This window comes from Aquarana catesbeiana, linkage group LG01 (genome assembly GCF_042186555.1).
Source record: "Aquarana catesbeiana isolate 2022-GZ linkage group LG01, ASM4218655v1, whole genome shotgun sequence".
NCBI classification, from domain to species: Eukaryota; Metazoa; Chordata; class Amphibia; order Anura; family Ranidae; genus Aquarana; species Aquarana catesbeiana.
Genome location: NC_133324.1, coordinates 884,063,655 through 884,076,267, shown reverse-complemented (window position 1 = coordinate 884,076,267; position 12,613 = coordinate 884,063,655). Strand labels below are relative to the sequence as shown.

General features: G+C 39.0%; 1 protein-coding gene across 1 annotated transcript in view; it reads right to left on the bottom strand.

Moving 5' to 3' along the window:
* Positions 1-12,613, bottom strand: part of GPR78 (G protein-coupled receptor 78) — a 58,639-nt gene that overhangs the window by 34,143 nt on the left and 11,883 nt on the right. Inside the window, exon 2 of the mRNA XM_073610815.1 lies at positions 10,292-10,405. Within this exon, the coding sequence (XP_073466916.1) occupies positions 10,292-10,405 (114 nt within the window). The remainder of the gene's footprint in view (positions 1-10,291; positions 10,406-12,613) is intronic.

Sequence of the window (12,613 nt, the reverse complement as noted above, 5' to 3'; positions counted from 1 at the left end):
TGGGGGATCTTTCTTGCATACTGACATAGTGTTGTCGCCGCCTTATCTGTGCAGTGTGGCAGAGTTGTGTTAATCACAAGACTAACTGAAACTAATTACAAAACTTTGGGTAGTCAAAATAATTTACATACAGTACATGCATTTCAACTGTGTATTTAGTCTGTTTGCCTGGAGTTTTTGCTTTTACTGCTCAAACAGCATTTGAATCATATTGTTTTGCATACATAATTTCTTTTTCACTTTATTGTTATATGTGCTATCCCTTTTAAACAAGCCTTTAATTTAATAGTATGCAGTAAATGGGCAAGCATTAAAGGATAAGTTTACCTTTGGGAACATGTTACATGTTGCACCCATTTTTAGTGTAACTTGTAACATGTTCCCGATCCTGCAGCTGCTCCCGATCTCTGCACTTCCTGTGACAGCAAGCCGGGATTTTTTTCCCCATACCTGCTGTCACTATTTGAAAAGAGCGCAACCGTGTGGGGCTCTGCCCACACAGCCGCGTCATTGATTGAAAGATCCCTGTGAATTAATAAATTACAAGTATTGACAGTCTTTTCAGCTGTCAGTCTGTAGTTATCAATGTACTACCAGGGTGCTGTTGAGAGTAGACATGTGCATGTTTTGTTTCGTTTGGATTCGCTTAATGTAGTTAATTTGTTTTGTTACATTTGGTTGATTCGTTCAGTTCGCATTTGGGATTTGTATTTGGAATTCATAGTAGGAATTCAATTTATGTCTTTTTCCAATTTACCAATTTTTTCGATTGGAAACGTTCGAAACTAAATTTTAAATCGGCCGAATCAAACTTTCGATTTTTCTTTTTCTGATTCGAATGTGGCAAAGTGAACAAACAAAAAAAAAATCTTCATCAAATGATAACAATGACTCTTTAAATCACCTTTGGCTTAACTAAAACAGCATTATTTTGATATAGTACTCTACTAACACACACAGTCTTTGATTTCAGAAACATGTTTACAGTTCGATTTCGTCTGGGATTCGATGTAAAATTAAGTTTGCATTTCAATTTGAATTTCGGAAATTCTAATTGAAATTCTAATTGAATCTACTGTAGTTATGAGCTCTAGTAGTTCATTGAGTCTTCCTGTTTTTGTGAAACTAACTGCCCCTATCATGTACGGGCAGAAAGCTTACACTGACAATCTGTAGGAGTCCTGCATGGCACCATCTTCCCCCATCTTCCAACAGATGATTTTTCTCAGAGCTTCAGGATCTTTGTTGCAACCTTCTTTGCTTTGGAAGCTGGCTGTTGCCAAAACTGCTGTGAAAGAATAGCTATATTTCCATAATTTCATTTTTAGAGACATGGACGTTTAAAACGAAAACATTTTTGGTTAGGCCAAAATATTAAGGGGGTTAATTCCAGGTCTGAAGTCATGTAAGTGTCACACAAAGACATTCTGTTTTGTTCTCAATTTGTTGGGGGTCTTTAACCCCCCTAGCGGTATTCCCGAGTCTGGCTCGGGGTGGATTTTCAATACCAAAAGCAGTATCCCTGAGCCTGCGATGTCTCCCCGCTGTGATCTGCGAGCCGCCGTGTCTCGCTCGTTTCACAGTGCCGAGCTCCGTTCCCTGCGAGCGTTGCAACGCACGGGGACGGAGTTCGGCGCCAAATTCAAAAAGTAAAACACACAGTACAGATACAGTATACTGTAATCTTACAGATTACAGTACTGTATCAAATAATTACACATCCCCTTTGTCCCTAGTGGTCTGCCCAGTGTCCTGCATGCAGTTTTATATTATAAAAACTGTTCTTTCTGCCTGGAAACAGGAGATTGTCCATAGCAACCAAAACTGTCCCTTTACATCAAAAGTGGCTTTAGACCAGCTAGAAAACAGCGATAATAAATTAGAATCACTTGCAGAATTGAGTGATAGTGATTTGTGGGGAAATCCGTCACCAAACACTAAAAGTAACGAAAGCGACAATTCTGCAACAGAGCAAATTTCAGTGTTTTTGATTACATTATTGAATAATTTTTATTATTATTATATTATTATTTGTTATAATTACTTATAGTTATTTATTATATTATAATTTTAGATTTTGTTTTGTTTTTCAAACTTTATCATACCCGGGATGTCTACTAGACTCTGGTTTGGACAGATTTAAGTGAATTATTCCTAAGAATTACAGGGCTATAATATAAAACGCCAATTTCTGTGCAAAATAACTGTACCGCTTTCAGCACCTAAAATCTGAAATAATCATACCGCCAGGGAGGTTAAACAAGCCTGCCTACAGAACTGGTTAGAAAAACAATGAATGTGTATTTTTCCTCCTCACCTGAAGCCAAGGATAAGTCTATTTTTATGTTTGCTAAATGAAATTTATTTGATGATCCTTGGACCAGTAATAAAGACTGACTTTCCAAAGCAAAAATACACAGTGGGGTTGATTTACTAAAGGCAAATCAACTGTGCACTACAAGTGCACTTGGAATTGCAGTCGCTGTAGATCTGAGGGGAAGATCTAAAATGAGGGGAAGCTCTGCTGATTTCTATCATCCAACCATGTGCAAGCAAAGCTGCTGTTTTTTATTGTCCTTGCATGTCCCCCCTCAGATCTACAGCGACTGCACTTCCAAGTGCACGTGCAGTGCGCTTGTATTGCACAGTGGATTTGCCTTTAGTAAATAACCCCCAATGCCCAAATAGAGTGTAAAGATAACCCCTGATTGACGTTTACACGAAGGTTGAAGGCACTATGTATAGTTAGATGGACTTGTGTAGTTATATAGTGGAAAACTATAGAAAGGTCTTGCGAGCCACAAATGGGTTAATGCCTCTAGGGTGGATGTCCTAATGAAGGCAAGCAGCAAACACTAACTACGTTTCATATCCGTGTAAGTGATAAAGTTAATCAAAAAACTGTGTCTGCGCTAAACCAAGGATCAGTAACCATGTGCAAAAAGCAAATATGAGCATAAAAATTTCAAATAAAAATATATAAAAAAAATATATAAAAATTATAACAATCATATGTGCTATCAATCGGTGATAAATAATTAAAGTGCAACATGCATAAGATATAAAGTCCAAGTGCTCATAAAAGTATCAAAAGTGTATTCACTCCTCCAGTGAAATAATATATAAATTTCATAAAGTTCATAAACGCAATATTCATAAATGACAAAATTCAAAGTGCATAGATATAATGTCCATCATCAATGTTATCCATCGTGCTCATCCAAAATCGTGTATACAGGTATATAAAGCATGCTTCAGTGCTCTCCAGTGACCCCCAATGGCAAATGCGCTCACCTCTAAGCGTGTGACACAGTAACTAAACTATGTCTGAAAACGCATGGGAGCCACTCCTCGGCTCAAAGGGGTATACAGACGCTGACCTCCAATTTGCTCAAATATCATCACGATTCATAAAATAGGGAAAAAAATAAACTCCATAGTGTAATAGGTTCAACAATTTATTTAAAAAAACACACTTCCCTTCATAGGGGTACTCACATTGTGTAGGTGCGTGAGTGCACCATCCAAATCAAGGATCCCTGATGAAGGCATGTGATCCCTGTGCCGAACACGCGTATGGGGAGGGGCCAGCACAGAGGAGCAGATGAGAAGGATATACCACACCGCATGCCGTACTAGTGTTCCTTATATTGCATAACCTTGATTAGGATGGTGCACTCACGCACCTACACAACGTGAGTACCCCTATGAAGGGAAGTGTGTTTTTTAAAATAAATTGTTACACAGAGTGACACTTGACAGCTAAGAGAGACAATGTTTGAACAAAGAACAAATTAATATTTAGCCACATGAACCAATTAAAAGAAGTTCCACCTTCTGAGCTAGACTTATTAAATTTTTATGAGCTTATTGTTCAGAATGGTATATAGGACGAGGATAGGAAGACTACACACACTTTAAACACACTCATCACACTTCATTCATATAGATCCGGACACTTTAGCCACACACACACACACACACACGCCCATCCATTCAGAGAGATGCTCATCATCACACCTCATCATCTGACCTCAGGGATGCCAAGATGCAACTTCACCCAAACAAGATGCCATTTTGGAAAGACAGCCAATTTAGGGGACTCATAATGGTCTTTAGTGGTAATGAGCATTGTAAGCCAGCAGCCATATTGGAAGGGTAATTATAATACAAAGATCTTTTCATGATTCATCGCTTATTGTGATATACAAGACAAGGAATTGGTTGCACACTGGAACTCCAAATTATCTCAATGTCATCTTTATTGTCAAAAAAGGGTCAGACAGATGCAGGCAATGGTAGACATTTCACAAGCAATAGCTTGCTTGTTCACAAAAAACATTGTGAACAAGCAAGCTATCGCTTGTGAAACGTCCACCATTGCCTGCATCTGTCCAACCCTTTTTTGACAATAAAGATGACATTGAGATCATTTGGAGTTCCAGTGTGCGACCAATTCCTTGTCTTGTTCGTCTTCCACGGTGGTGAGCCGAGGTCTGCACCTGTGATCCATTCTGCACCTGAGTTTGCCTGGAGCGGTGTGCCTCTCTCTGTTCTTATTGTGATATACAGTTAGGTCCATATATAGTTGGACACGTGCACAATTTTAGTTTTTTTCAGGTAGTTACCAAAACATATTCAAGCTATAGGTATATAATGGATATGGGCTGAAAGTGCACACTCTCAGGTTTAATTTGAGGGTATGCACATCCAAATCGGAGGAAGGGTTAAGGAATTACAGCTCTTAAGAATAGCCATCCCCCTTTTCTTTTTCAAGGGGCCAAAGGTAATTGGAAATTGTATCAAAAGCTGTATTATCACCAGGTGTGGGCTACTCCTTCATTATTTCTTTATCAATTAAAGAAAGGTAAAAGGTCTAGCATTGATTCTAAGTGTGGTATTTGCATTTGGAATCTATTGCTCTGAACCTACATCATGCGTTCAAAGGAGCTGTCCATGCAAGTGAAACAGGCCATTGTAAGGCTTCAAAAACTAAACAAATCCATCAGAAAGATAGCAGCAACTTTAGGAGTGGCCAAAGAAACAGTTTGGTATATTCTGAGGAAAGAAGAAGCACTGGGGAGCTTAGCAACATAAAAAGGCCTGGACGTCCATGGAAGACAACAGTGGTCTATGATCGCAGGATTCTCTCTATGGTAAAGAAAAACCTATTCACAATATCCAGACAACTGGAGGACACTCTCCAGGAGGTGGGCGTATCATTGTCAAAGTCTACAATCAAGAGAAGACTTCACAAGAGCAAATACAGAGATTTCACCACAAGGTGCAAACCATTCATAAGCCTGAAGAATAGAAAAGCCAGATTAGACTTTGCCAAAAAACATCTAAAAAAGCCAGACCAGTTCTGAAAAAAGCATTCTTTGGAGGGAGGAAACTAAGATTAATCTGTACCAGAACGACGGGAAGAAAAAAGTGTGGAGAAGGCTTGGAACAGCTCATGATCCAAAGCACACAGCATTATCTGTAAAAGATGGTGGAGTTTGCAGTGTGATGGCATGGGCATGCATGGCTTCCAGTGGCACTGTGTCATTGATGTTTATTGATGATGTGACAGAAGACAGAAGCAGCCGGATTAATTTTGCAGTGTTTAGAGATATACTGTGAGCCCAGATTCTGCCAAATGTAGCAAAGTTGATTGGACGGCACTTTACAGTATGAATGAACAATGATCCAAAACACACTGCAAAAGCAACCCAGGAGCTTTTGAAGGAAAAGAAGTGGAATATTCTGCAATGGCCGAGTCACTCACCTGATCTCAACCCAATTGAGCATTTCACTTGCTGAAGGCAAAGCTAAAGGCAGAAAGACCCATAAACAAAGAACAACTGAAGACAGCTGCAGTTAGAGCCTGGCTAAGCATCAGAAAGGAGGAAACCCAGTCTTTGGTAATGTCCCTGGGTTCCAGACTTCAGGCAGTCATTGCCAGTAAAGGATTATCAACAAAATATTAAAAATTAACATTTTATTTCTGATTATAGTCATTTTACCAATTACATACTGTGCATAAAAATGGTTGCAGTTCCTAAAATTTGTACTTGAAATTTATGTTCAACCCCTTAAGTTAAAGCTGAATTTCTGTACTTCAAATTCATTTGGATTGTTTTATTTTAATTTTATTCTGGTGGCATACAGAGCCGAAAGTATGAAAATGGTGCCTGTGTCCAAAATATATATGGACCTAACTGTACCTATTATTTATTTCTTGTTTTTCTCCCAATATTATAACTATTTACATTTTTCTTTAATACTATTTTTGTTTTTTTTCAATTTTAATTATTTTCTGTTTTTGCGCTATAGTAGCATACCATTTTTACGTAATTTAACACTTACTCTTTCTACATGGCAGTAACTGTTGGGCTTCATAAAACTCAGACTATGTACACTCCTCACATTTTTGTAAATATTTTATTATATCTTTTCATGTGACAACACTGAAGAAATGACACTTTGCTACAATGTAAAGTAGTGAGTGTACAGCTTGTATAACAGTGTAAATTTGCTGTCCCCTCAAAATAACTCAACACACAGCCATTAATGTCTAAGCCGCTGGCAACAAAAGTGAGTACACCCTTAAGTGAAAATGTCCAAATTGGGCTCAAAGTGTCAATATTTTGTGTGGCCACCGTTATTTTCCAGCACTCCCTCTTGGGCATGGAGTTCACCGGAGCTTCACAGTTGCCACTGGAGTTCTCTTCCACTCCTCCATGATGACATGACGGAGCTGGTGGATGTCAGAGAACTTGCTCTCCTCCACCTTCCATTTGAGGATGCCCCACAGATGCTCAATAGGGTTTAGGTCTGGAGACATGCTTGGCCAGTCCAACACCTTTACCCTCAGCTTCTTTAGCAAGGCAGTGGTCATCTTGGAGGTGTGTTTGGAGTCGTTATCATGTTGGAATACTGCCCTGCGGCCCAGTCCCTGAAGGGAGGGGATCATGCTCTGCTTCATAATGTCGCAGTACATGTTGGCATTCATAGTTCCCTCAATGAACTGTAGCTCCCCAGTGCCAGCAGCACTCATGCAGCTCCAGACCATGACACTCCCACCACCATGCTTGACTGTAGGCAAGACACACTTGTCTTTGTACTCCTCACCTGGTTGCCGCTACACATGCTTGACACCATCTGAACCAAATAAGTTAATCTTGATCTCATCAGACCACGGGACATGGTTCCAGTAATCCATGTCCTTAGTCTGCTTGTCTTCAGCAAACTGTTTGTGGGCTTTCTTGTGCATCATCTTTAGAGGCTTCCTTCTGGGATGACAGCCATGTAGACCAATTTGATGCAGTGTGCGGCATATGGTCTGAGCACTGATAGGCTGACCCCCCACCCCTACAACCTCTGCATCAATGCTGGCAGCACTCATACGTCTATTTCCCAAAGACAACCTCTGGATATGACGCTGAGCATGTGCAACACCTTTGGTCGATCATGTCAAGGCCTGTTCTGAGTGGAACCTGTCCTGTTAAACCACTGTATGGTCTTGGCCATCATGCTGCAGCTCAGTTTCAGGGTCTTGGCAATCTTCTTATAGCCTTGGCCATCTTTAGAGCAACAATTCTTTTTTTCAGATCCTCAGAGAGTTTTTTGCCACGAGATGCCATAATGAACTTCCAGTGACCAGTATGAGAGAGTGAGAGTGATCACACCAATTTGGACATTTTCACTTAGGGGTGTTCTCGCTTTTGTTGCCAGCGGTTTAGCCATTAATGGCTGTGTGTTGAGTTATTTTGAGGGGACAGCAAATTTACACTGTTATACAAGCTGTACACTCACTACTTTGCATTGTAGCAAATTGTCATTTCTTCAGTGTTGTCACGTGAAAAGATAGAATAAAATATTTAAATATTTACAAAAATGTGAGGGGTGTACATAGTCTGTGTTTTATGAAGCCCAACAGTTACTCCCATGTAGAAAGAGTAATGCCCCATACACACGGTCGGACATTGATCGGACATTCCGACAACAAAATCCATGGATTTTTTCAGACGGATGTTGGCTCAAACTTGTCTTGCATACACACGGTCACACAAAGTTGTCGGAAAATCCGATCGTTCTAAACGCGGTGACGTAAAACACGTACATCGGGGCAGTAGCCAATAGCTTTCGTCTCTTAATTTATTCTGAGAATGTGTGGCACTTTGTAAATCGGATTTGTGTACACACGATCAGAATTTCCGACAACGGATTTTGTTGTCAGAAAATTTTATAGCAAGCTCTCAAACTTTGTGTGTCGGAAATTCGGATGGAAAATGTGTGATGGAGCCCTACACACGGTTGGAATTTCCAACAACAAGGTCCTATCACACATTTTCCGTCTGAAAATCCGACCGTCTGTACAGGGCATAAGTGTTAAATTACGTAAAAACAGAAAATAATTAAAATTGAAAAAAACAAAAATAGTATTAAAGAAAAATTGAAATAGTTATAATATTGGGGGAAAAACAATTTAAGTATCACAAGAAATAAATAATAGGTACAGTTAGGTCCATATATAGTTTGAGCACAGGCACAGTTTTCATACTTTAATAAGAATATTCCCCCCACCGTCCGTGTCCTCCTCCATGACTTTTCCATCAAGATCAATTTTGTAACCATTAATCCCATTCCTCATGCCAGGGTACTAGGTGTAATCCTAAACTCTGACCTGTCTTTTCAGCTGAACTAGTTTTGACATTAATGGCTGTATGTTGAGTTATTTTGAGGGGACAGCAAATTTACACTGTTATACAAGCTGTACACTCACTACTTTACATTGTAGCAAAGTGTCATTTCTTTAGTGTTGTCACATGAAAAGGTATAATAAAATATTTACAAAAATGTGAGGGGTGTACTCACTTTTGTGAGATGCTGTATATACAGTGGTTCCACTAGATTTTAGTTAGAGGGGTAAAGGGGGCCGAATACAAATGCACGCCACACTTTTCAAATTTTTTTTGTAAAAAATTGTGTAAACCATTTATAATTTTCCTTCCACTTCACAATTATGTGCCACTTTGTACTGGTCTATCACATAAAATCCCAATAAAATACATTTACATTTTTGATTGCATCATGACAAAATATGGAAAATGCCAATGGGTATGAATATTTTTTCAAGGCACAGAGAGGAAAAGGGAGGAGTAAACCCTATACCTATCTGCCTGCAGATCCCCATAACCACTGCCCAGGGTTGTCAGGAAGACAACATGGGGACATGATGCTTACCCCAAAGCACCCCCCCATGTTGAGGGTATGTGGCCTGGTATGGTTTGGGGGGCACTCACTCGTCTTCCCAACCTTTCCTGTCCTGCCAAGCTGCATCCTCGGGTAAGGGCCTTAGCTCCAACTGTTTGTCCAACTCTAATAGACACACACAGTGCTGGCCAGGAGCACATATGCCCACTAACTAGGAGGTGGGGGCAGAGGTTAGAGGCCCAGCTGGATAACAAAATCAGGTAAATTTTTTAAGAAGAATATGCATATTATGTAAGTCTGGTCTTCTTCAACTAACATTTTCTTACACATATAGAGTTTAGTACCACTTTAAATGTTAAATGATCATCGGACAGATGGGACTATGGGTTAGGTAAACTGGTGGTGGAGCCGTTTTTGCTTATTCACTCATAACTTGTGCCTACCTTTAAGAAATGCATAGACTAGGAGCTAAATGGAGGTAGTGTCTTTTTATGCAAAGGCAGTGCAAGCATTGGGTAGGTGCCATTGGGTAGGGGCACAAAGCGAAGATCTCTGATGTGGGTTTGAAGGTCATTATTTAGGTAGGAACCTTCCACTGAAAAAGTAGGGGAAGATTTAAAGGGAAACTCTAAAAGCAAAGTCGTCCTTGAACAGCTTTGGTGAAGGAGTTTCTTGTTTTCAGAGATCAATAAAGCTCAGATAAAACACAGCTGAATGAGTCAGAGTAGTTACTCACCTATCCAACCCCCCACTGCTCTGTATACCCCATATGTAGTTATAATTAGAGAGATACTGTATAGTCACAAAGGCAGAAGATACTTTTGAGTTTTTATCTTTATATAACCCTGAGTGCTCCACAAATTCAATGTCATGGGTGTATCAAGTATTAAAAATGTATTTGAAAAATTATATAATAATAATAAAACAAGTATATATCAACAATTTAAAACATCAAAACTTAAAAAAGGTAAATAACATTGACCGTTATTTTCGATAATACGGCACACATTTTTTCTCCAAAACTCATAGACAGTGATAACAGATGATAGACACTGACTCATTAAAACAACAAAAAATGAAATATACTGACCTTGTGATAACATATGGAGCGAAGCACACCACAAAAGACCCTATAAAAATACTGATTTTCTTTGTCGCCCGTTGCCGTCTTCTCTTTTGCTCACTCAAACATCTCTGCTTCACACTGCAAGGCAGATACTATGTATGATTACACAGTAAAGGATAGAAGATAGAAGTAAGGGGACTTGAATGTCAAAATATCTGGTGGAAATATAGCAATACCCTTGAGCCAGAAGGTGACTACAACTCAGCATGCTTAAAGTGAATACACATAAAAAATAGTTGCTCCAAGAATTCAAATACAACCAGGCTCACTCAAAATTAACATTTCAATCCTGGGTGATGGGTACGCTGAATCACCCATGAGCATCTTTTACAACGTATGTTCCACTGACTCCAATAGCTAGTTCTCTTTAGTTGAATTCCCAGTTCTGGGCCCCCATCTGTGAAGTCTCACTCTTGTTTCTGTATTTATTCTTTTAATAACATATTATTGCAGATTGCAGCAGGAATAATGTGACAGGTTTGCTTGACATTTTGATGCACAAGGCACAGTGCCAAGCTGGGGACTTCCTAAATATAGAATGCTAGTGGATAATTTAAACCACACTTGTCAACCCAAAACTGTAAAACAAACATTTAGCAAATTTTAGTATTCCAAGTCATCCTTTCTGATAAACTCAGTGTTACAAGGCAAGGGTGGTGGTGGGGATGATTATATAATGTATTTTTGTAAATATTATTTATTATATATCTTGGTTGGTTTATGCTATAAAATGGAAATCATGTGTGCCCAATGGGGATTGGTGTACTTTTCCTTGCCATGGAGTGCTAATGTTTACTGTATGAAGCCATGTGTGCATATAGAAAACTGTTTATGAGCAATATGGGGAACCCTGTAAACATTATTTGTCCATAAAATTGCATTCTTTAGACAGAGTTGACTTTCCATCTATCTATTTATCCCTCAGGTCATTGTGCCCTACTGGTAGAGGTAAAATATTTATTGCTGTAGGGCAGCATATCAATGTGTAGTCAGATGTGAGTGCATATAGAAAGCCATTTTATGCGGCACTCTGTACACATAATTAGTACATAAAGTTGCATTCTGTAGACACAGTTCATTTCCAAACAGTAACTCTGTTAAATACAAATGCTACAAGGATTCAAAAATGTTTTTATTTTTTTGTTCATTAGTGACCTGACTCGGCTTATCTCTCAGCTCTCAATGCTTCTGATTATACCGCTGGTTTATAAAATTGTATGTATGCACTATAAAGGTTACAATATATACATATAATGTCAATTCCTCTTTTATTTAAAAACATGTATAGAGATTTATGGAAACCAAATTTCCATATCTTGTAACTGGCTCGCCGCATCTCCCAGCAGTATTTTTATTGTTACAGTGGTTGGATTGATTATAGATTTTTGAAACACCAATCAGTCCACTAAACACTCCCACTTAACTCAGATTACATGACAGCTTCAACTTACAAAACAAAATGGGGCAAAGAGATGGTGGCATTGTAAAGGGCTCCTCACCCCAATTATACTAACTTGACCAACAGCGCTTGCAACATGCAAGAGACTAAGGTTTTTAATTAATTAAATATATGAATTAAATATATAATATAAATTTGCTTCATAGCAGAAAAAATCCAAAAGGTTTCAGGGGACAAACATATCTCATTGTGCCTATGTTCTAGCATCTGGAATGACTAGTATAGCCTCTAGGGGCAAAGACACTTTTCTGAAACCCTCAGGAGAGCGAGTGTGTATTCCACCGTGAGTGAAAAGAACGATGGAGAGGGAGCATGTTAGGCTCCCGAAACGTGTTGGATTTTTTTCTGCTATGAATCAATTTGGTTAGTTAAACCTTGGACGTTTGTTTGGTGCTCTCATTGGGTATTCCATCTTGTAAGGTTGCCTTTATTTTCTCCTGGATCATGACCTGTGTTATTTTATTTTTGGTCTCTGTGAGAAAGAGCTTCAGGGTCTCTCAGGCCTTAGTGGCTGTTTGTTTATCAGCGATGATAATCTGCAATAGTAATTTGAATTGCAACTTTGTGAGATCTGCTGTGTTTTTGTTGAGGAGAGCTACAGTGGGATGTGGGGGATATGATTTTCCCAAATAGAGTTAACAGCATACCAAACACTTCTGCTCAGTACATTTTGATTAAAGAACATGACCACCATTTACAGACCAACACATAGTGGCACATAATTGTGAAGTGGAAGGAAATGATAAAGGGTTTTCAATATCTTTTTACAAATAAATATGTGAAAAGTGTGGTGTGCGTTTGTATTCAGCCCCCTTTACTCTGATGCC